At 36.5% G+C, this 24,845-nt stretch overlaps 1 protein-coding gene across 14 annotated transcripts in view; it reads left to right on the forward strand.

The window, feature by feature from the left end:
* Positions 1 to 24,845, forward strand: part of CCDC91 (coiled-coil domain containing 91) — a 331,952-nt gene that overhangs the window by 110,724 nt on the left and 196,383 nt on the right. For all 14 annotated transcript variants that reach the window (XM_014846902.3, XM_070494038.1, XM_044775280.2 and 11 more), the window contains one exon: positions 711 to 815. In XM_014846902.3, the coding sequence (XP_014702388.1) occupies positions 711 to 815 (105 nt within the window). The remainder of the gene's footprint in view (positions 1 to 710; positions 816 to 24,845) is intronic.

The raw sequence follows: 24,845 nt of genomic DNA on the forward strand, positions 1-24,845 counted from the left end.
GTTTGAATTGCATTTACTAAAAATTTGATATAATCCCAATCTCTGATTAAAAACTCATCAGTAGAAGTTCAGTAGAAGAAGATGCAGTCCTCCCTTGGCTGTAGCTTTAAATCAATCATTTGATGTTTATCACTTAGAAAAGTCTTTGATAAGAAATCTCTAGTCCTCAATATGTCCTTTTAAAGATATGGAACATCTTTTACTTGACTTTTTTTCTCTAACTAATGCTTTCCTTCTGGTTTATTTTTATTTACTTTGAAAGCAGGTAGTATTATATTTCTTATGTAGATGAGAACATTTGTAACATTGACTTGCCCCTGTGGGAAGTCAGGCATCATGGGATATTTGACAAGAGTACTTAGATATACAGCTGTCTAAGTAAATTATTTATTTATGTTCTCATTTCTCTTTTTTGCAAATACATCTATGAAAAGACCTTAGTAAATTTATAGAAAGTATGTGCAGAGAGAGATTGTGTTTATTGTGATTAGTTTGGATTCTTTTGTTCATTAGCATGAATAATTTGTGTTATATTAATGTTTGATATTGGTCTGGAGTGAAGCATACAATCTATAATACTGTTGAACTTTCAACCATACTTCCTATAGGTACTTTCCTTACTAAATACTTTCTGGTATGTTCAATTGAAAAAATAAGTATATTTTATGCCAATAAATATTATGAAACTTATGCTTGGATTTTTCTTTTAGGATGTGGAATCATTGATGGAAAAGCATAGTGTCTTAGAGAAAGATTTTCTTAAAGAAAAAGAGCAAGAGGCCATTTCTTTTCAAGAGAGATACAAAGAACTTCAGGTAAACCGAATGAACTTAAAATTTAATACTTAGGTCTTTTGATGAAGGATGTAATGTAGTTTCAAAAAGTGCTCAAAAATACTGTATGAATGAAGAATCAGATATTTGCTTAAATGTATAATATTGATCAATGGGGATGAAGGTAATGATAAATGCCATTTTGAAAAGTATGAATCTGTGAGAAGCCATGAGGGTTATTTGTTTGAGACTCAGTTTGGTGGAAAATATTCTGTTTCTGATGGATAAAATTTGGAAATTGGACATTCTAATTTTTCTTATTGTGATTACATTTGAAAAGAGCTTAGAATCCTATAAACCCCAAACCGAGATGTTAAACCTTTTTCATAAATTGTTTGTAATAAATGTCTCCTCTTTTTCTCCTCCTCAGATTTCCTCAATAAACTTGTTTCTTCTGCAGTCTTCCCCCATTCCAGTAAATGGCAACTCTGTCTTTCCAATTGCTTAGGCCGAAACTTATATTTATTCCTCCTTGTACTTACCCATCTGTTTCTTTAGCAAAACCTGTTGGCTCTACCTTCAAAATATCCAGGTTTTGACACTTTATTTTTGTGGTCACTGCTACCAGCCTATTCGAGGCCATTCTTATTTCTCCATTGGAGTACTAAAGTATCTTCTAACCAGTCTTTTTGCTTCTGTCATTGCCCGCTTACAGACCGCACTCCACATTGCAGCCACTGTGATCTGTTTAACACTTGAAGGTGATCATGTCATTTCTCTGCCTCAGTGGCTTCTCATCTCACCCAAACTAAAAGTCAAGTAAGTCCTTAAAATGATTTGCAAGGCCCTACATTCTCTTTTGTCCCTTTCCCTGTCTTTTCTCTGCTTCTTTCTCAATCGTTTTGCTTTATTCCTGTGTCTGGAACATTCTTCCCTCAATTTTCTGCGTGGTTTTCTTTTTTATATCATTCATGTCTTTGTGTAAATATCACCTTATCAGAGAGACCTTTCTAGACAACACTGACATCCCCTACCAGCCTTCCCATATTCTGCTTTATTTTTCTGCATAGCACTTTTTACACCTGACAAACTACGTATTTACTTGTTTATTTGCTTAGATCATTTTAGTAGCCTCCTAAGTGGTCTTCTAGCTTCTGCCCTTGCTGTTCTCCCTAATGAGTATTTCAGCAGATAGACTAGTATTTTTAGAAATGTAAATCAAGTCATTTCCCAACCTCAATTCTCATTCACCTATCAATGTAAATCTTCTGACGTCTCCAGCTTTTCTGGTTCACCCCCAGCTCTTTACTTACACCCAACTTCATAATACGGTCCAGGCGAATGTGTGAGTCTCTGTGGGAGACATTCCTTGGCTGTTGGAGTGGTAAGTGGAGGGAAATGGTTTATGACTCACAGTCTCTCTGACTCTAATGCTCTTCTTCCAGATATCTACATGGCTGTGTTAAAAAAAATAAAATAAAAAACTTGAAAATAAGGAGAAGAGTGAACAGTGTGTTCTTGCAGAGTCCAGTGGGGATCTTGTTTAATAGACCTACCCAAGGATTATTTAGAAGAATGTACTTTGTGTGATTCACTGTATACTGCTGATTAAAAGTCTCAAATGTATTGACATGGTAATTAATTTTTTTCCCCAGAAGAGATGCAAATAATTTCTGTCTGTTAGAAAAGGTAACTTCAAAGAATACTGTTTATTGCCCTGTAGGACATTCACCAGTTTTGTCTCTAACCAGCACTCTTTCTTAGTCAAAAACTGCGTTATTTAAATTTTCTGTATGTATATGTATACCTCTTTAAATGCTCTTTAAGCCAGTCTTAACATTTGATTCATTCCATCTTAACATAAATGATTCATTTATTAATAAATGAGTAGAATAAATCTTTGATGTATGTTCAATTTATATTTATATGAGTCACATTTTAACTGTTTGAAAATTATGCTTTTTAACCACTCTCAGTGAACCTGGCTTCTTTCAGATTCTTGCTCAAATGCTACCTTTTAATGGAGGCTGTCCTTGACCATGATATAGAAAATAAGAACCTGTGTACATGCTCAGCACTCCTTAGCTTTCTTTCTTTGCTTTTTTTCCTCCTCCTCATAGCACTAATCTCCACCTGTTATTTTATTTTCATTCGTTTTTTTTGTTGTTGTTGTTTTTCCCGCACTAGAGTGTAAGCTCTGTGAGATTAAGAACTTTCCTTCCCAGTGCCTAGAGCAGTACCTGGCATGTGGTGTGGGCTCAATTAATATTCTTAAGTGAATGAATGAATTACTCGCTAATATAATGCACCCTGCCTCTAGTGAATAATTACATTGTGTATGGCCACACTTACCAGCCCTGTACTTAGAACTGTGGTGCGTATTGGAAGGTGCAATACAGAACACTGAGGGAACCTTCTGTTTTCTTCTATCTGCATTGAGTGACATGTTCTGGGCCCTTTGGTGGGACCTGTACCTTTGCAAATGCAGTTTCTCAATCTATTAATGGAAACAATAACACACCTGAGAGACCATCTAAGACCAGTCATACAACACTTTGAGCTTCTCACAGTGAAGACCAATATAAATGCCAAGTGGCATTATCATTGCTGTCCTGCTGCTTTTACTATTAATAGTGATAATCTAAGAATAACAACTCGAGTCTTCAAAACTAATATTCAATTTAAAGAGATCTTCCTTTTACAAGAAACAGTACTTCCAAAGAAAACTGTTTTCAGATAATTTTACTTCAACACCAAGAAAGGCCTCTCTCCTTTTTATACCATGTGAATAAAAGTGTAAACTAACTTATGGAGTATTTTATCACTTTGGCTAAATAAATGATAGAAAAAATGCACTAGGAGGTCTCATAGCTAACTTGGACTCAAAGGCAGACATGCTGTTTAGCTTGTATGCCACTGTCCCTGATGAAAGCATTTCTTTTGCTATAGTTCCACAGGTCCTTGTTGTTCTGGAATTTGGACATTTTTTTTTTCAGTCTGTTTTCTCTCTGTTGTTCAGATTGGGTAATTTTATTGTTCTGTCTTATAGTTTATTGATGCTTTCCAGTGTCCCCAACATTCTTCTGTTGAGCCAGTTGTTTTTTATTCTGTTATTGTAATTTTCAGTTCTAAAATTTGTATTTTTGTTCTTTTTTATATCTTCTATTTCTTTGCTGAAACTTTGTTCTTTTCCATGTTTCAATCATATTCATAATTGCTTCTTAAAGCATTTTTATGATGGTTGCTTTAAAATTCTTGTCAGATAATTCTAACATCGGTGTCATCTCAGTGTTGCTGTCTGTTCATGATCTTTTCTTATTCAGGTTGAGATTTTCCTGATTCTTGGCTTGATGAGCAGGTCTTAATTATATTCTACACATTTTGGGTATTTTGTATGATACCTTGGGTCTTGTTTAAATCTTATATTTTAACAGGCTTCCTCCGACACTGTACAGGTTGAGGAAATGTAGATGCCACTTTGTTAATATCAGGTCTGGGGTGAAATTCCAAGATTCCCACTCAAGCTGCCTTTGACACCCTGGGCAGAAGGGGTGCCTCCTTACTCCAGGGAGAAAGTGGGATTTCAGGTCCCCCCATAGGCCTCGTTGTTAAAATTCCCTCGTCCCTCTGCAATGGGACTGGGGTTCGTTTCCCAGTCAGGGAACCACACCACTTGTCTTTTAGTTGTCGTCCTGTGGCAGCTGTGTGTTGGCTGTGATTCTGAAAGCTATGCCACTGGTTTTTCAAATACCGTCAGGGTCAGGATCACTCATAGTGGACAGGTTTCATCAGAGCTTCCAAACGAAGACAGACTAGGGAGTAGGACCTAGCCACGTGCTTCTGAAAAAAATTGATTATGAAAACCCCCTAGTGACAGAATATTGTCTGATATAGACTGTTCTGTTACGGAGCTGGAAGATGAGAGGATGACACAGAAAGACCGGGCAGGGTTCCACTCTGCTGTACGCAGGGTTGCTAGGAGTCAGAGTTGACTCACTACACTGACAACAACATAGGCCTTGGCTGATACCATCCTGCTGGGAGGAGAGAGGCTCTTTCTTACTCTTCCCCATGTGCTTGTACTGACCTCATGGAGAGGGGAGGCCTTGTTACCTCTGAATGGAGAGAGAGCGAGCGAGATTGTGCATCCTTATCTCTGAGTGGGGGTGCAAGTCTTAAAAAAGAGCTCCAAACCATCTGGCTTTCTGTGTTACCACCTCAGGGGACAGTCAGGGGCACCTCCTCAAAGCTGGGCGAGGGTTGAAGTCTGGGCTCAGCATTTTGGCCTTTGCTCACAGAGCTGGAAGTGGGGTCATATATTTTTCCGTGGGGTTTGGCTGTCATAGGGCATTTGTTATCTAAAAGTTTTTTGTTCTTCTGGGCTGCTTCTTTCATGGGCCTTTGGCTAGAGGGCGATAGCTTTTCTTGGGGTTATTTTTGTTTGTGCTCATTAGCATTTCCTGGTTGCTGGCCATGCCAGTACCCAATTTGGAATATATGAGGCCACAAAAAACCTCACAGAACTTACAGTCGTGTCATTCCTTGGGTCCCTAGGTCCGTAGGTGATCTGCCTTCTTGCCACCTTCTAGAATCTTCTTACATTTGTTTTAAATAGAATGTCCAGGCCTTTTAGTTGTACTTACTGAGAAGAAGAGGGAGAAATCTTAGTGAATAAAGGGAACACTTTAAATTTTAAATATTCTTTGTTGTAGCTGCAGCAGAAATTTAATTACTTTTAAAAAATACATTAAAACAGGTATTTTGAAAATTTTTTTTAAGGAAAACAGTTTAAGTAATCAGCTGAGTCATTGTAGATGGAGGAGGGGCAAATAAAATATGGATAACTCAAACGGGGAGATAATTCATAAGACTCTATATCTGCTTTATACTTAGCAAGTTTGTATATGCGTAGATATATGTGTTAGACTTCCTGGAAATGTGCTTTCAATAAAATATTTAAATTATATTGTAAAGACCTGATTCATTAAGAATTTAGAAAATCTTGGGCTTCACTATTTGACTTCCTTTCTATAATCCATTTCTTTATGTCACATAGCCTTTTCTTCAAACTGATACAAAGTTCTATCTAATAATTTCTTAGGAATAGGAGATATTAAATTTGTGAGTGTCAAAGGGGGCCACTGTGTGCTAAATTTATGTAGGATGAAATATTAGCAAAAGTGAGTTTTTAAATAGTGTATGTTAAGTTTCTTGCTTGAATTTACGGTCTCTGCCAGCCAGCCCTCAGATATTTGAAAGTCAATATATTTGTCATATGTTTTCTGTAGGATGTGGCAATCCATAGGTTTTTTTATATTGTAGGCGTATATAACATATAGGTTTTCTAAATATTTGTGGACCTTAATGAAACAGAAAAAATTTTCTTTCTTGCTATTTACAATGACAGGGATAGTGTATCGGTGCCTGTCTCTCTATGGTATCCTAAATAAAGCAGAACATTTAGGAATATAAAAAGATAGTACTGACAATTAAATTAACTGAGAGGCCTTTCTCCTTAAAACATGTTAGTAGGCTTATTTATTAAAAAAAATGTTTATTGTAGAAAATGTGGACAAAACAGAAAAAGAAAAAATTTATACTTAACACCATGAGAAATACAAGTATTTTTATTTGATCTCAAATATAAGACTTTAATTTTCAATTTTGTAAAGAAATCTACCTCCACTTAGGCCACTGTTGGGTGTGCCTTTGTCAAGAGTTTAGTCCGACCAGAGTAAAAGTAATTAATAAATGGAATGTTTGCAAAACCTTTTAACAGCCTTCATTTTTTTTTTTTTTTTTGCCAACATTAACTATTACGGAGAATTCTAACAGTGTTGTTTTATGCGATATGGTCTAATGACCAGGATAGGTGGAGGGGTGTGAATGTGTCCCTAACAGAAGGAAATAGCGAATACTGTGAACTCTGCAGCACAATGGGGCTGTGCACTACCTCTCCTTTCCTGTTCTGTCCAGGGTGTGTAGCCCAACCAGAGGAAGCAAAATGAGTCATGCTGCATTTGTCAGAGGTGGCTATTTAAAGGATTTTTCATGAAACTTGAATAGAGAACTCATCTTAGTACAACTTGGATTCCAGTCTTTTTTGTCTTCTTTCTCTGGCTCCTGTAGCCAGTCACTCCACACCTGTGACTTTCATTGAAGAAACTTGGCAGCTTATCAGATCACACAAATCATAATGCTACCACATTTTTAAAAAATTTAATTAACAGACACAGCTGGTTATCATATTATCTCTGATAGTTATCAGTATTAGTAGCTATGGCTAGCTTTGGGAATTTTCTGTATAAACTTTTTAAAGACTGGGCCTGTTCTTCCAAGTGTCATTTCCTATTGAAATACCTCCTGGTTATAGTATTTTGATTATTCTGTTTGAGCTTTTATTTAAAAAAAAAAAGCAGTTATGTGAAAATACAGTGTTTCAGAGGCCCTTAAATTGACCTCTTAAATGGATTTATACTGCTGCAGGTTACTACCTATGTTCTGTTGCTGATTTTACAGTTTACATTACTTAAATATGAATAGTAGTGTTCTCAATATTTATGTGTACTATTTTAAAGTGAATACCAGTTAGGTGTTGGACAGTTGGACCCTTAGACCCGCAGGCGGCTGTAATAATTGTGCTTTATGGAATTTGGTTAAAGAAAGATTTAGAGAAGTGGCTTGTTACACGTGAGCATTTAGCTCGACGACTCGGTATGTGAGGAATTAACCAATTTGGCATACTAAACCCAAAATGTAGTTGTGGTCCTATTTTAAGTAGAGAACGCTGAAGGAAATACGAATTAAGCATAGCTTGACGACATCCTGTTTATTCACGTATCTGTAAGAATGATTAACAACATTCTGAAGAAGAGAAAAAAAATGGAAGGAAAATAAAGATTTTATGTTTTGGCTGGTCCATATGCCTTTCATTTACTACAGTATTTTAGATTGGATTAAATATTGGACAATGAATAAATCTCAGTTGTTAGGAAATCCATCCTCTACACAACCCCTGTAAAGGGAGAGTCATTATGAGGGGAAGTCACAGTGAGTTACAGCCAAGTATTTTCTTTCTTATTCCAAAATGAATTGAATGATTGAATTATCAAATTCAGTTTAAATACTAACATTTGGAAGCCCTCTTCATCAAACTGGATTAGAATAATAAGCATGGAAACAATGGTTTTATATATTTTTAAACAGTTTATCCAAAACAAACTGGTAGAATTATTTATGTAAAAAGAGCAACATTGTGAGGGTATTTTACTTAATGTGTCAGTTGTACATTTCTTTATTTTTTAATTTTTTTATTTATTTATTTTATTGAGTTAATGATAGGTTACAATATTGTGAAATTTCAGTTGTACATTAATGTTTGTCATTCATTTTGTAGGTGCAACACTTCACCCTTTGTGCCCACCCCCCACCCCACTTTTCCCCTGGTAGCCACTAATCTGTTCTCTTAGTCCACATTTTTAAATTCCTCATATGAGTGGAGTCATACAGAGATTATCCTTCTCTAACTGGCTTATTTCACTTAACATCATTCCCTCAAGGTCCATCCATGTTATTGCAAATGGAATGATTTTGTTCTGTTTTGCAGCTGAGTAGTATTCCATTGTATATATGTACCACATCTTCTTTATCCATTCATCTGTTGATGGGCACTTAGGTTGCTTCCATGTCTTGGCTATTGTAAATAATGCTGCAGTGAACATTGGGGTGCATAGGACTTTTGGAATTGCTGACATCAAGCTCTTTGGATAGATACCCAGTAGTGGGATGGCTGGATTGTATGGTAGTTCTATTTTTAATTTTTTGAGGAATCTCCATACTGTTTTCCATAGTATTTGCATTCTGACCAGCAGTGTGTGAGCGTTCCTTTTTCTCCACAACCTCTCCAACATTTGTTACTATTAGTTTTAGATATTTTTGTCCTTCTAATGGGTGTAAGCTGATATCTTAGTGTAGTTTTGATTTGCATTTCCCTGATGATCAGCGATGATGAGCATCTTTTCATGTGCCTATTGACCATCCGTATATCTTCTTTGGAGAAATGTCTGTTCATGTCTCCAGCCCATTTTTTGATGGGGTGGTTTGATTTTTTGTTGTTGAGTTGTGAGAGTTCTTTATATATTATGGATAGTAAGCCTTTGTCAGATATATGACTTGCAAATATTTTTTCCCAGTTAGTGGGTTGTTTTTTTGTTTCAATCCTGTTTTCATTTGCCTTGAAGAAGCTCTTTAGTCTGATGAAGTCCCATTTGTTTATTCTTTCTATTGTTTCCCTTGTCTGAGAAGACATGGTGTCCGAAAAGATCCTTTTAATACTGATGTCAGAGATTGTACTGCCTACGTTTTCCTCTGGAAGCCTTATGGTTTCAGGTCTCACCTTTAGGTCTTTGATGCATTTTGAGTTTATTTTGGTGAATGGTGAAAAAGAATGGTCAATTTTCATTCTTTTACGTATGGCTTTCCAGTTTTCCCAGCACCATTGGTTGAAAAGACTTTCTTTTCTCCATTGTATGCCCTCAGCTCCTTTGTTGAAGATAAGCTGTCCATAGATTTGTGGTTTCATTTCTGGGCTTTCAATTCTGTTCCATTGATCCGTGCACCTGTTTTTGTACCAGTACCATGCTGTTTTGATTACTGTAGCTTTGTAGTATGTTTTGAAGTCAGGGATTGTGATGCCTCCCGTTTTGTTCTTTTTTCTCAGGATTGCTTTAGCAATTCGGGGTCTTTTGTTGCCCCATATGAATTTTAGGATTCTTTGTTCTAATTCTGTAAAGAATGTCATTGGGATTCTGATTGGCATAGTGTTGAATCTGTAGATTGCTTTTGGTAGAACGGACATTTTAACTGTGTTTATTCTTCCAATCCATGTACATGGAATGTCTTTCCATCTCCTTATGTCGTCATCCAATTCTCTCAGAAAGCCCTTGTAATTTTCATTATATAGGTCCTTCACTTCCTTAGTTAAATTTACCCCGAGGTATTTTATTCTTTTTGTTGCTATTGTGAATGGTATTGTGTTCTTGAGTTCTTTTTCTGTTAGTTCGTTATTAGAATATAGAAATGCTACTGATTTATGCAAATTGATTTTATACCCTGCAACTTTGCTGTAGTTGTTGATTACTTCTAAGAGTTTTCCCATGGATTCTTTGGGGTTTTCTATATATAAGATCATGTGGTCTGCAGACAGCGAGAGTTTCACTTCTTCCCTCCCTATTTGGATTCCTTTTATTCCTTTTTCTTGCCTGATTGCTCTGGCCAGTACCTCCAGTACTATGTTAAATAAGAGTGGTGATAGAGGGCATCCTTGTCTTATTCCTGTTTTCGGGTTGATGGCGCTCAGTTTTTATCCATTGAGTATGTTGTTGGCTGTGGTCTTGTCATATATGGCCTTTATTATGTTGAGGTAGTTCCCTTCTATGCCCATTTTGTTCAGAGTTTTTATCATAAATGGCTGTTGGATCTTGTCAAATGCTTTCTCTGCATCTATTGAGATGATCATGTGGTTTTTATTCCTCAGTATGTTGATGTGGTGTATCACGTTGATTGATTTGCGGATGTTGAACCATCCCTGTGTCCCTGGTATGAATCCCACCTGGTCATGATGTATGATTCTTTTGATGAATTGCTGAATTCTGGTTGCCAAAATTTTGTTTAGAATTTTTGCATCTATGTTCATCAGTGATATTGGCCTGTAGTTCTCTTTTTTCGTGATGTCCTTGTCAGGCTTTGGTATCAGTGTGATGTTGGCCACGTAGAATGTGTCAGGAAGTGTTCCATCCTCCCTAATTTTTTGGAATAGCTTGAAAAGGATAGGTATTAAATCCTCTTTGAAAGTTTGGTAGAATTCCCCAGGAAAGCCATCTGGTCCTGGGGTTTTATTCTTTGGGATGTTTTTGATTGTCGTTTCAATCTCTTTCCTTGTGATTGGTCTGTTCAAATTGTCTGCCTCTTCTTGATTGAGCTTTGGGAGATTGTAGGAGTCCAAGAATTTATGCATTTCCTCTAGGTTATCCATTCTGTTGGCGTATAGTTTTTCGTAGTATTCTCTTATAATCCGTTGTATTTCTGCAGAGTCTGTTGTTATTTCTCCTCTTTCATTTCTGATTTTGTTTATTTGAGCTTTTTCCCTTCTTTTCTTTGTAAGTCTGGCTAGAGGTTTGTCAATTTTATTTATCTTCTCAAAGAACCAGCTCTTTGTTTCATTGATCCTTTCTACCGCCTTTTTCGTTTCAATAGTATTTATTTCTGCTCTGATTTTTGTTATTTCTCTCCTGCTGACTTTGGGCTTTATTTGTTCTTCTTTCTCTAGTTCAGTTAGGTGTAGCTTAAGATTGCTTATTTGGGATTTTTTCTTGTTTGTTAAGATGTGCCTGTATTGTGATGAATTTTCCTCTTAATACAGCTTTTGCTGTATCCCATAGGAGTTGGTATGGCATGTTATCATTTTCATTTGTTTCCAGGTATTTTTTCTTTAATTTCTTCAATGATCCATTGCTTGTTCAGTAGTGCATTGTTTAGTCTCCACATCTTTGTGCCTTTCTCAGCTTTTTCCTTGTGATCAATTTCTAGCCTTATGGCATTATGATTGGAGAAGATGCTTGTTATTATTTCAATTTTTTTAAATTTGTAGAGGCTTGCCATGTTTCCCAACATATGGTCTATCCTTGAGAATGTTCTGTGTGCACTTGAGAAGAATGTGTATTCTGCTGTTTTAGGATGAAGTGATCTATATATGTCTATCAAGTCCAATTGTTTTAGTTTTTCATTTAGCTCCACTATTTCCTTGTTGATTTTCTGTCTGGATGATCTGTCCATTGATATGAGTGGGGTGTTGAGGTCCCCTACTATTATTGTGTTGTTTTTAACCTCTTCCTTTAGGTCTGTTAATAGTTGCTTTATGAACCTTGGTGCTCCTATGTTGGGTGCATAGATATTTATAAGCGTTATTTCTTCTTGATGAAGTGTCCCTTTGATCATTATGTATTGTCCCTCTGTGTCTCTCTCTACCTGTCTTATTTTGAAATCTGCTTTGTCTGATATAAAAATTGCAACACCTGCTTTTTTTGCTTGCTATTAGCTTGAAGTATTGTCCTCCACCCCTTCACTCTGAGTCTGTGTTTGTCCTTGGGGCTGAGATGTGTTTCCTGGAGGCAACAAATTGTTGGATCTTCTTCTTTAATCCTTTTTGCCACTCTGTGTCTTTTTATTCGAGAGTTCAATCTGTTTACATTGAGAGCGTTTATTGGTGCATGTGGGCTTAATGCTGTCAATCTGTCACTCGTTATCTGGTTTTCCTGCACTTCTCTTCCTGTGTGCTTTATCCTACCCATTTAATACTGCAATTTCTTATGCTGGGTTTCTTAGATTTTTCCTTATTTATGTTTTGTGGCTGTGTTCTGTTTTTCAGTTTAGTGTCTACCCTGAAGTTTGTATTTAGAATCTCGTGTATAATATGGTCTATTCTCTGGTGGTCTCTCACTTACTTGGCCTAGACTGATTCAGTCCCTTTGCTCTTCCCCTCCTAATTATTTTCATTTCTTATTCCAACTCGTGTTATGAGGTTGTAGTTAGAGTGATAAGATCATCTTTGCTTTGGTAGTTTCCTTACCTTTATCCTAATACTATAGTTGAATATTTGCTATCCTATTCTGGTTCTGTCTATCTGTCTCCCTACTCTGTGGTTTGTGACCCCTTTCTCCCTTTTTTCTTTTTTCAGGTATGAGAGCCTCTTGAAGATTTCTTTTAGTGGAGGACTTTTGGTTACAAATTCCCTTAACTTTTGTTTGTCTGGAAAAGATTTAATTTCTCCCTTATATCTGAGGGATATTCTTGCTGGATAGAGTATTCTTTGCGGAAGATTTTTATCTTTTAAAGTTTTGAATATGTCACTCCATTCTCTCCTAGCATGTAAGGTTTCTGTAGAGAAATCCGCTGAAAGTCTGATAGGAGTTCTTTTGTAGGTTATTTTCTTCTGTCTTGCTGCCCTGAGTATTCTTTCTTTGTCTTTCATTTTTGCCATTTGTACTAGTATATGCCGTGCAGTAGGTCTTTTTACACTGACATATCTAGGAGATCTGAAAGCTTCCTCTACACACATTTCTCCCTTAATCCCTAGATTTGGGAAGTCCTCTTCTATAATTTCTTTAAGCACACTTTCTGCTCCATTTTCCTTTTACCCATTCTCGGGAATTCCTATGATCCTTAAATTCTTTCTCCTCATTGAATCCGCTATCTCTCGGAGATTTTCCTCATTTTTTTTAATTCTTAGTTCTCTTTCTTCCTCTGTCTGGAGCCATTCAGACTGTCTATCTTCGATTATGCTAATTTGCTCCTCTCTGGTGTCTATACGGGCATTCAGGGAATTCGTATTATGTTTTATCTGGTCCCTTGTGTTTTTCATCTCTAGTAATTCTGTTTGATTCTTCTTTATAATTTCAATCTCTTTTGTGAAGTAACTCCAGAACTCGTTGGCTTGTTTCTGTATCTTTCTCTCTACCTCATTAAGCTTTTGGATTATAGCTACTCTGAACTCATTTTCACTTAGTTTATCTATTTCCAAGTCCTCGGGACTTAATTCTGTGTTTTTGTTGTTTTCCTTCTGCTCTGGAGCTTTTATAAATTGCTGGATGGTAAAGGAGTGGTTTTTTTGCATGATGGTAGAATTCGGTTGCAGTTATGGCCTGTCTCCACTAGATGGGGGTCGAGAGCCGCGTGTTCTGAGCTCTCCGCCTTTGGGTGAGATGGCGGCACCCAGTGTGGTTTGCCGGCGGGAGGGGCTGTTTTTCTCACGCGCTGATCTGGATTTGGATCAGTTCTGTTCTCTGGTCTTCTGGGGCCCTGGGTTTATGGGGTCCCCATGCACGGAAGCTTTCCCCCGTCAGCGGGTTTCCACTGTACCAGCGGTGGGAGTCCTGGATGATCCCCCAGTTGCGTTGCCCCTCCCCTGCTCCTTCCTGCACCCGTGGCAGTGCTCCTAGTCTCTAGGGGAGGGAGCGAAGTTCTCTCCTACCCCGTTCCAGCTCCTCCAAGATCTGCTGCAGGGTCTCTGTCCTCCGTCTTTTTGATACTGTAGGGCTCTGACATCCTGGCATTAGGTTTATTAGCTGACATTCAGTTTTTTTCCCAATCCTTTGTTGTAGTTTGGAGGGGAGAGAGTCCCGGGTCAGCTCACCCTGACATTTTGCTTGCCCCAGTCCCCTGTACATTTCTTAAAAATTAGACTTTTTCTTTTTTGTGCTGAGGAAAATTCCTGAGCTAACATCTGTGGCAGTCTTCCTCCATTTTGTATGTGGGTTGCTGGCAGGTGGTGTAGGTCCACACCTGGAAGCCGAACCCGGGCCACCGAAGCTGAGCCTGCCTAAGTTAACCACTGGGCCATGGGGCCGGCCCCCAAAAGAAGACTTTTAGGTCAAAGTAATACATTTAAAAATATTGCTTTATGTAGTTTTCACTAATTTCTTCATTTTATCTATTTGGCTTCACTAATTTAACTACCTTTGTATTTTAACCTGGTTCATATTATAATCTCTAGGGAATGCTTTAAAAAACCCTCAGATACTATCCCATATCAGTTAAATAATGTATTTAAGTGGTTCTTTGAAAGTGCATATATATAGTAAAAAAAGGTATATAAAGAAAAATCGACTGCTCATGCTATGCTCTATCTGTATAGTTTCTGTTCCTCTGAACAGATAAACACTGTTGGGTTATTTTTATCCTTCCAGAGTCTTTTATAATGCATACAAAAGCCAACAGTCAATCAGTCAATCCGTAAATCAGTCAATCCATAAATCAATCAATCAGTCCAGCCATCATCTCCTTTCTTTTTTATACAGTTGACAGTGTAATAAATAATACACTTTTATTATTTGAAAAAAAATCCTCCCACCTTCTTAAAGAATCTCTCTTAGAGGCCGTTCCATAGTCATTTATTAACAGATTCCTTTCTTTTTTCTTTTCATGGGTATCTGAATATATAACTCCATTTTCTTCTGTTATAAAGTATTGCTGTCAAAGCGTTAATTTCAATCTAATTCTTCTTCGAATTTCTTATTATAAAAGTCAAGTAATTTTACTAGAGTATGTCCTGGTATTGGTCATTCTGGGTTGATTTTCCAAGATTTGCAGTGTGTCCTTTTAGTATATATATAGTTTCAATTCCTTGTTTTTACATTTCAAGGAGTTTTTACTAAATTATAAATTTAATCCTTGTTTTATTTCCTTATGCGTTTTCTTTTTCCTTCTGGTGACTCTGATGGGTGTGTTGGATAGTCTTTGTCTTCTGTGTTTGCCTTTACTCTTGAATCTTTTTTCTCTTTTTCTTCATTTCTTTTTGATCTAAAACATGTTTCCTTTTTATTTTATTTCTCTAAGATATTTTCAATTAGCTTATTCAATCTTATGTTCTTTTTAATTTAGTCATCATTTCTGAAATGATTAATTCTTTTCTGAAATTTCTCCCATCATTTCTTAATTTTTCTAATTATGATTTGTGTTGTTCTTTAATCTAGTTTATCACTTATGAATATTTTTTAACTCACTTTGCAATACAGGTGTAGAGTTTTGAATTCCTGTTTTTACTATATATTTCTGCTCTGCTTTTATTTTTGTTAGGGCTGTCATTCTGTTCCTTTTTTTAATATAATAACTTTGTATGGGATTTGACTTTAATACTTTTCTGTTATTTGTTTTTTATGAAATTAGTTTTCTTGAACTTTTTAAATGGAGGGGTGATTTAAGATAGTTTTTTTCTCCCTCATGATCCTAGAGTGTTGTTATGTTTTTGTTAGGTTAAAAAAATGTGACATATGTAGATTTTTCAGATTCTGTTCCCTTCTTCCATTTTATCCTGACCTTCCTTTTCTTCTCTGTCTGTTGTCTCTGGCTTGGTCAGTTTGAATTCTCTTCTCAGCTATTCTCCTCAGTGTGGGACTTTCGCCTGCAAGTGTTTAGAGTTCATTGGACCCAGTGTGTCCTGGGCCGTTGATACTTTACTGAGGATTGTTTGTACTTACTCTTTATTGGAATGTATATGCCCCTCAGTTTCAGCAGCTGTCCTCATATTGGTCTGCTGACCTCTTGAGTATAGGAATACCTTGGAGATACTGTGGGTTCAGTTCCAGGCCCCTGCAATAAAGCAAATATTGCAATAAAGCAAGTTACACAAATTTTGGGGTTTCCCAGTGCATATAAAAGTTACATTTATACTATGCTGTAGTCTAAGTATGTAATAGCATTATGTCTAAAAAAACAATGTACATATCTTAATTAAAAAATACTTTTTTGCTAAAAAATGCTAACCATCGTCTGAGCCTTCAGCGAGTTACAATCTTTTTGCTTGTGGAGAGTGTTACCTTAATGTTTTGATGGCTGCTGACTGATCAGAGTGGTGGTCGCTGAAGGTTAAGTGGCTGTGGCAATTTCTTAAAATAAGTGTTGAAGTTTGCCGTGTTGATTTACTCTTCCATTTGTGAGCAGTTTCTCCGTAGCATGTGATGCTGTTTGGTAGCATTTTACCCACAGTAGAACTTCCTTCAGCATTGGAGTCAATCCTCTCACCCCTGCCTCTGCTTTATCAACTAAGTTTGTGGAATATTCTAAATCCTTTCTTGTCATTTCAACAATCTTCACAGCATCTTCACCAGGAGTAGATTCCATCTCAAGAAACCACTTTCTTTGCCCATCCGTAAGAAGTAAGTTGTCATCTGTTAAAGGTTTCTCATGAGATTACAGCAATTCAGTCACATTTTCAGTCTTCACTCTAATTCTGTTCTCTTGCTGTTTCCACCACATCTGCAGTTACTTCCTCCATGCCTTCCTCACTAAGCTTAATCATTTCTAGCTTTTGATTTAAAGTGAAACATGTGCGACTCCTTTCCCTTGCACACTGAGAGGCCGTTGTAGGTTATTATTTGACCTAATTTCAGTATTGTTGTGTCTCAGGGAATAGAGAGGTGCGAGGAGAGAGAGACACACACACACAGAGGGACGGTTGGTCGGTGGAGCAGTTAGAAGACACACAACATTTGTTCATTATGTTTGCCATCTTATATGGGTATAGTTCACGGCAGCCCAAAACAGTTACAATGGTAACATCCAAGATCACAGATCTCCATAACAAATATAATAATAATGAAAAAGTTTTAAATGTTGCAAGAGTTACCAAAATGTGACACAGAGACATGAAGTGGGAAAATGCTGTTGGAAAAAATGGTGCTGCTAGACTTGCTCCATGCAGGGTTGCCACAGACCTTCACTTTGTAAAAAATGCAGTACCTGTGAAGCACCGTAAAGCAAAGTGAAATAAAAAGATATTCCTGTGGGGCCAGCCTGGTGGCATAGCGGTTAAGTTTGCATGTTCCACTTTTCGGCGTCCCGGGGTTCCCTGGTTCAGATCCCGGGTACGGACATGGCCCTGCTTGGCAAAGCCATGCTGTGGCAGGCGTCCCACATATAAAGTAGAGGAAGATGGGCACGGATGTTAGCTCAGGGCCAGGCTTCCTCAGCAAAAAGAGGAGGACTGGCAGTGGTTAGCTCAGGGCTAATCTTCCTCAAAAAAAAAAAAAAAGAAAGATATTCCTGTATTTGTTAGCTCTTTAGAGTTCTCATTTCTGTCTGATATCCTCCTCCTTACATCTTCTTCCTGCACAAATTGTGACGCCGTGCAGGTCTTGGAACTCTTTATGTTGTGGCGTTCACAGAGATACTGTGACGTCTATTTTTGTGATAGATATTGAATGTGAGTTGTTGGTTCTTCTTTTTTAGGTGTTCTCTGTATTTTTGTGAGGGGGTTTTGAGAGACCTTAAAACTATACCACCACTGCTGATGTATTCTCCGTATCCTCTCATTGTTTATTATTATTAACGGGAATTATCTGTGATAGTAAAGGTTCAACATAGGCTTTCCCCAGGGTCCTTTTGGAGCTAGTGGTAGATTGTGGGGAGTTGGAGGTCTCACTCTTGCTTAATGAAATCTGAGGGAAAAGGCCATGCTTCATTCATGTTTGTATACAGTTCTTTGGTACTTGTAGGTGGTTGTGAGAGTTGTTGAAATGCAGAAGAAAATATCTGGAGAATAATAAAACTACTTGGGAAAACTTGCTGTATTCTTTACTTCGGTTTTACAGAAAGTCAATTATATTGCATTTACCTGAGAGTCACTGAATTTCACATAGTTTATTCCATTTTTTTAGGTGAAGATGAAAAACTTTTAAAAAACTAATTTGAAGAAGAGAATGTAAGCATATTTATAGGAGTTCTACACATTTGATTCCTTGTCTTACAACATGACTTGTTTTTGTACCTTTTTAACTGTATCTGCAGATACAGATCACCAACACCAGGACTGAAGTTCCTAATAAGGACCTGAGTCACCTCTTCCCACTATTAATAATAAGAAAATATTATCTCGAGAATAAGCACTTTAGTTTTTTACTATTTCTCTTCATTCATCGTCTTTATTTCCTAACTTAGTGGTTAGCATCTTTTTTTAAAAAATGAGGATCATTTTTAGAAAATAAAAATTGTGTGTTTTTTTCAAAATGAAAACAGCTTAAACTCTTGTTAATAAAAACACTAGCTTGTTGGTTTAAATAGTTTAAACAATGACAAAAATTATAAACATTTTAAGGTAGCATCCCAACCCCAATTTTATCTTCCAAATAGACAGTTTTTAGAAGAAACAAAAACAATTTCTTTAGTACCTTTCTAACCAATGAGAAATATATATACTTTAAAAATTGGGTTATTTGTTACTAAATAACAGTAGTAATGAGAAACTTGACCTGTAAGTCTCAAAAAATGCCAAATTGGGGGCATTTTTGAGAATTGACAATATAGGTATAATTTTTGAAATTTCATGCTGGTTCAGATTTTGAAGGTGTTATGTGATTTTTCTCATTCCTGTTCTAATAATTCAGAAAATCAAGTTTTATTTATTGAAACTAAATTGAACAATTTTTAAGTCATTAGAAGAATACTGTCTACAATTCTGAGGCTAATTGGCTGAGAATATTTCTTCTCCCTCATACAACAATAGAAATTTGAAGTGTTTGTTAGTACCTGCTAAAATCTAAGATGACATAGATTTTTAAAGACATACCATCAATTTAAGAATAGATTGAGTTGACAGAAAAGACAACATTAAATGTATATTTCAGGATATCTTAGGGGCCGGCCCAGCGGCGCAGCAGTGAAGTTCGCATGTTCCGCTGCTCAGTGGCCCGGTGTTTGCTGGTTCGGATCCTGGGAGTGGACATGGCACACCTTGGCACGCCATCCTGTGGTAGGCGTCCCACATATAAAGTAGAGGAAGATGGGCACGGATGTTAGCTCAGGGCCAGGCTTCCTCAGCAAAAAAGAGGAGGACCGGCAGTAGTTAGCTCAGGGCTAATCTTCCTCAAAAAAAAAAAAAACCAAAAACCTAATTTCAGAGATTTTAAAATGTGTGAAATATACATCTTAGATTTGATTCAGTACATAAAATGAGTTTTTGTGTTCCACATACTCTTCAACATATTTAGAATTTGTAAATAGTTTAATTGGAAAGGCAAAATGTTTAAAAACAAAAAAAAGTGAACTTTTGGTTAGTTCAAATGAAACTTCAAATATTTCAGTAAATCGAAAATAAAGATATTTTTCCTGTTTTTAAATTTAAAAATAGTTCCTCAATTTAAATGAATTAGTGTCATTAATTAGAAGATTTCCTGCAGAAGAAAACTATTAATACCAAAAAATGGATTAGAAGTCTACCTTAAATTTGAATATCTATGTTCTTGTAATGTGATTCTGCATAAAATCTTTTCAGCACGTATATTAGTTCTATATATTCACTTGATCTTAAAATTTTTACTCACTTTTAATTGTGAGTGATTCAAGGCTGGATGCTAATTTCATAACCATAATTTCTTTAAAATGTAAATAGTACGTGACTAGTTATGATCTTGCTAATGCAAAAGTTTATATGAACACGTTTCAGAAATGTGTTCTGTTCATAATGTTCATTCAGAAATGTGTTCTTTTCATGACAATAGAATTGTCATGATGCTTAGTCTATGATGTTGAGTTTGTCATTGAGTTTGACAAGTCTTTATGACGTTGACTTACAATTTTAAATAATTTTTAAAACTCTTTTCAGGAGCATCTAAGTTGGAAAAATATAATTTTAATGTTTATTTACAGTCTCCCATATGCTATTAGGATGTTTTCTAAGTATATTTATCACTTTAGGAGTGTGTGTTTTATCTTTCTTACTAGATTGTAAATCACCCAAGGAGAATTCTTGGAGTGCACACAGATTTCTTTTGTACCCGATGAATGTTTTTGAGAAGTTCTTAGTGATAGATTTTTTTGTGCATAATGGTATTGCCAAAAAATAGGAAAACATGGACTTATAATGTGGCTAAGCCTCATTCTTATCCAGTGTTGAGGCAAACCTGTTATTTTTGAATACCCTAGTTTACAATCTCAAGAGATTCAAAGGATGTATTTACTTTATTGCCCTACTTATCTGAGGTCAAATTCTGACCTCAACCATTCTAGAACAAAGCCACAGACCTCAGCAATAAGTGAAAATACTGGTTGGGAGCAAGTTCTTCTAAAATCCATGTACTTTATATGGTAGGTAAGTCATGGGGCCTTTGTCATCTCTCACCCAGACAGCTGAGTGTACCTAAAGTGAAGGAGAAAGGATGTGTTTACACTTTCAGTAGACAGAAATGAATGTTGAAGGAGAAGACGCACCCAAAGCTTCAAAACCTGAGAAACTTTTGGGCAGGTTTAGGTGGCTGCCAGGCTCTGTGTTTTCTGTATATACTTGATGGATTTTTAATTTTGGACTTCTCAGGTAGAAACATTTAATGTGGAAAGAAGTGACTTAAGGGGTATTTGCTTTGTGTTAATGGCTGAGTTACTTTGAAAACCTCTGCTCTCACCTTCCTCTTTGAATGTTTGCTTGTTGAGAAGGGTGTGTGCCTTTACTCTATCTGAAGGAGAGAAGAGGTTGTGATTTTGAAGGGAATAGGTAAGGAATTTACCATATAAAACCTTTGCACGGTACAGAGGATAGTGGCCTAAATCCAAAACTTTGGAAAGATGATTATGTAGAATAAATACTTTCTGAGCATTTTGTGATTGGTTTAGCTTGTTCATTGCTACTTCGTGTTCGTGATTTCGCTCTCGCCTGAAAGGCCGCTTTCTGAGACAGCCTTTTTCTGACTTCTCTGGCTAAAGTAGTTCTTCCTCCCCCCATCCCGTTCCTGTTTAATTTTCTCAAAATAGTCAGCAGAATCTTATGTACTTATTGTTTGACTATTCTTCCTTTCTCTCAGAATGTAAGCTCCTGGAGGGAGACATTATCTTATTTAATCATTATATTATCAGCCCCTAGAATGGTGCCTGGCACATAATGTGTTGGTTAGTTGGTTGACTGAACTGTGTGGCTTGTGGAGTGCTATGGATTGAATATAACCAACCCCCCACTCCCAGTGCCCAAACTCATATGTTGAAATGCTACCCCCTAATGTGGTGGTATTTGGAGATGAGGCTTTTGGGAAATAATTAGGTTTCAGTGAGGTCATGAGGGTGGGGCCCTCATGTGGAGATTTAGTGCTCTTGTAAGAAGAGACACCAGAGAGCTGGCTCACTCTTTCCCCGTACCACCTGAAGACACAGTGAGAAAGCAGCCTTCTATAAGCCAGAAAGAGGGCTCTCATGGGAAATTGACCATACTGGCACCTTGATCTTGGGTTTATAGCCTCCACAACTGTGAGAAAATAAATCGCTATCATTTAAGCCACCTAGTCCACCTATTTTGTCATGGCAGCCCGAGCATACTGAGACATGGAATATGCGTGTTTTATTTTTAAAGCTGTAGTGTATTTTATCATCCATTTAGTGCTCCCTGTTGTGATCCATCTCTATGCTAAAATTTAGTTGGATTTAATTGTTAAAAAGATAAAAGTAATTTCTAGTTCATATAATAAAACTACTAAAAGAATTTATGGTTTTTGAAGGAGGTTTTTGTGGTTAAAGTATTAGGAAATGTGTATTTTCTTTCAAGCTAATACGTATATTATCCTTGTATCCTATTAGGTAACATCTTAGAAAATATTAAATTTGGTTTCAGCTGTAGATCGAGAGCATTTTAATAATGAAAAATAGATGTAAATGTGCTACCTACTCGATCTGCTTCTAAAATCACAGACTAGCTGCCCGGGAGTTTCACAAGTTACAAGAGTGCCTGAATCACAGAGAAGTACGAATCGTAGAATCTGAAAAAGGCAGCCTTCATGGCAAACGCTAACCTGCTCTTTCCTGTGGAGGAATTTGTGGATATGGCAGCAGCTAGCAGCTCCAGTCCTGCTTCTGCTGTCAGACTTGACCGAGGACTTCACACATTTTTAAAATCATTGACTCTCTTTTGCTTTCAGTTTTCTGAGAGTTTCCCCCCCTATGATTTCAATCTTGTTCCCCACTTTGTTTTTAAAAGTCCCTCTCATTTTTTTACAGTTTCTTTTTCCCAACTATTATGCTTCCTAGACAGTTTCTTTTTTTCAGTATGTGTCTAAATATATCTTCTCTGCCTTCTTTATTATTTCTTCTGTCTTAACAGATTTTCTTTGGCTCTTTTTCTTAAAACGTAGATAATTTTTCTAGCAACGTACTCTAATAAAAAATTCAAATATTATAGAAATATGTAACTGTGAAAGTTGCCCAAATTTCATACCTTACAGATAACTTTGGGATAGCTACTGTCAATTTGTCCTCTAGAATACTTTGCAAACTTTACCAAGTCTACTTGGGGAAAGAAATTTACACTTTCACCAAGAAGTAAATGAGAGTGCCTGCTTTACCACATCCTTGGCTACGCTAGGTACTACCAGTCTTTTTAGACAGATAACTAAAATGTATGTCTTCTCTTTTAATTTTATTTTCTTATTAGTATGTATGATTTTTTTTTCTTATGGCTATTAATCATTTTCACTTCATCCCTGAATTTCCTCTCTCCTTTGTGTATTTTTAAAAAATACTCTGTTCATCTTATTTTTAATGATTTATAGGAAGCTTTATATATGAGGGTTATTTACAGTGCCATATATTATTAAGAATTTTTCTGGTTTATTTTTTATGTTAATGGTATCTTTTACTATTTCAAATGAAAAGAGTAGTTTAGTCTGTTGTTTATGAATTTTGGGTTAGAAAATATTCAGCCTTGTTTTATTTCAGTCATTTGATAATTTCATTTCATATTTAACTTTTGATCCATCTGAACTTTCTATTGATAAAGTGAGGTAGGGTCCAATTATCATTTTCCCCTAATGTCTAGCTAGTTGCCCTGACAATATTTGTAGAATAATCCCTTTTTCCCCTCCTTGTTTAGAATGTCCCTTCGTCATATGCTAAATTTCCATGTATACTTAGAAATATTCTAGACTTTATTTTCATTTCTGTTGATATGTGTATGTCTATTCCTGTAGTAGTACCAGCTACATTGTTATAATTACTGTTGTTCTATTGAACATTTAGATATTTAAGACTGTATTTCCTTTTCTTGGCGAATCTTGCCAATTAATCTTCCAGTTAAATTTCAAGATCATTAAGCAAGTTAAATTTAAAAAGAAAACCCTATTGGGATTTTGATAGAGATTTTAAGTTCTTAGATTCATATACAGAAAATTGACATTATTTCCCATACTTAATCTTTCTATTTAGTAGGTATGTTTCTTCATTTATTCCATACTTTTTAAACGTCCCTCAATTGAGTTTTATAGTTTTCTTCTTATAGCTGCTAGACATTTATTGTTAACATTTCTAAAATTTTAAGAGTTTTTGTTTGTTTCACGTCTAGTAATATCCTTTTTGTTTAGAATCAGATTTCCTGTGATCTTACCCTGGCTTTCAGTCTGGAGGGTTAAAAGCCCTTTAGCACCTAAAATTGCTATCAATTTGGTGCCCAAATTCACTGCAAAAGACTAGAATACATCTGCTCTCCCAGAAACATGTCACACAGTAAAGATAAAAACATGTAATTTCGGGACCGGCCCCGTGGCCGAGTGGTTAACGTTCACGCACTTTGCTGCAGCGGCCCAGGGTTTTGCTGGTTCGGATCCTGGGCGCGGACACAGCACTGCTCGTCAGGCCACGTTGAGGCGGCGTCCCATATGCCACAACTAGAAGGACCTGCAACTAAGATATACAGCTATGTACCAGGGGGTGTTTGGGGAGATAAAGCAAAAAAAAAAAAAAAAAAGATTGGCCACAGTTGTTAGCTCAGGTGCCAATCTTTAAAAAAAACGTGTAATTTCATTGGAGGAATGAATGAAAGAATAAATGTAAGCATTTGCCATACAATCTGATGAGGTTTAGAGTAGAGACAGTGTACGAGATATGAAAGATCACAAAGGAGGAAAAGTCATTAGAATTTAGTCTCAGAAGATGTAAAAGTTTTTTCAGGTAATCAAGTGGGGAAGGAGAAGTCTTGTAGAGAGAGCGACACCTGTGAAGTCCTGTAGTTATCAAATAGTACGACCTGTTTGAAAAATTCGTAGTACTCGAGTTTCACTAGTGAGGGTGTCTGGTTTGGTATATTAGCATAGGATGTGAGGGGGAGGCATTTTAGTAGCTGAATCTGAAAAGGTTCCTGGAGGCTGTCAAGTTTTTAGTAGTTGAGTAGCACTGAACATGCTTGCATTTTGGAAAGATATTTCTCGCAATTGATAAGTATGAGTTGGAGGGAGATGAGATGGAGTTAGGGAGACCTCTTTAGAGCCTGATACATTAGTCCAAGAGAAATGTGATGGAGATGTTAATAAAGTGGGAACATACAAGTAAAGTTGGAGAGGAGGAAATGATATTGAAAGATATTTAGGCAAAAAAATTTAGTGAATTTAACTGGTGGGAGTGAAGAAGAGGAAAGAATCTGGGATGGCCTGGCTTCCAAGTTTGCAGAATTCTTTAGGCTCTACGTCATAAACTCGTGAAAATGTTTTTTAATGTATGGTTCATAAAATATTGACTGTTTCATATAGCAAATTAACAACAGCAATGTGATATGAA

The sequence above is a fragment of the Equus asinus genome, chromosome 22 (assembly GCF_041296235.1).
Source record: "Equus asinus isolate D_3611 breed Donkey chromosome 22, EquAss-T2T_v2, whole genome shotgun sequence".
Lineage (NCBI taxonomy): Eukaryota > Metazoa > Chordata > Mammalia > Perissodactyla > Equidae > Equus > Equus asinus.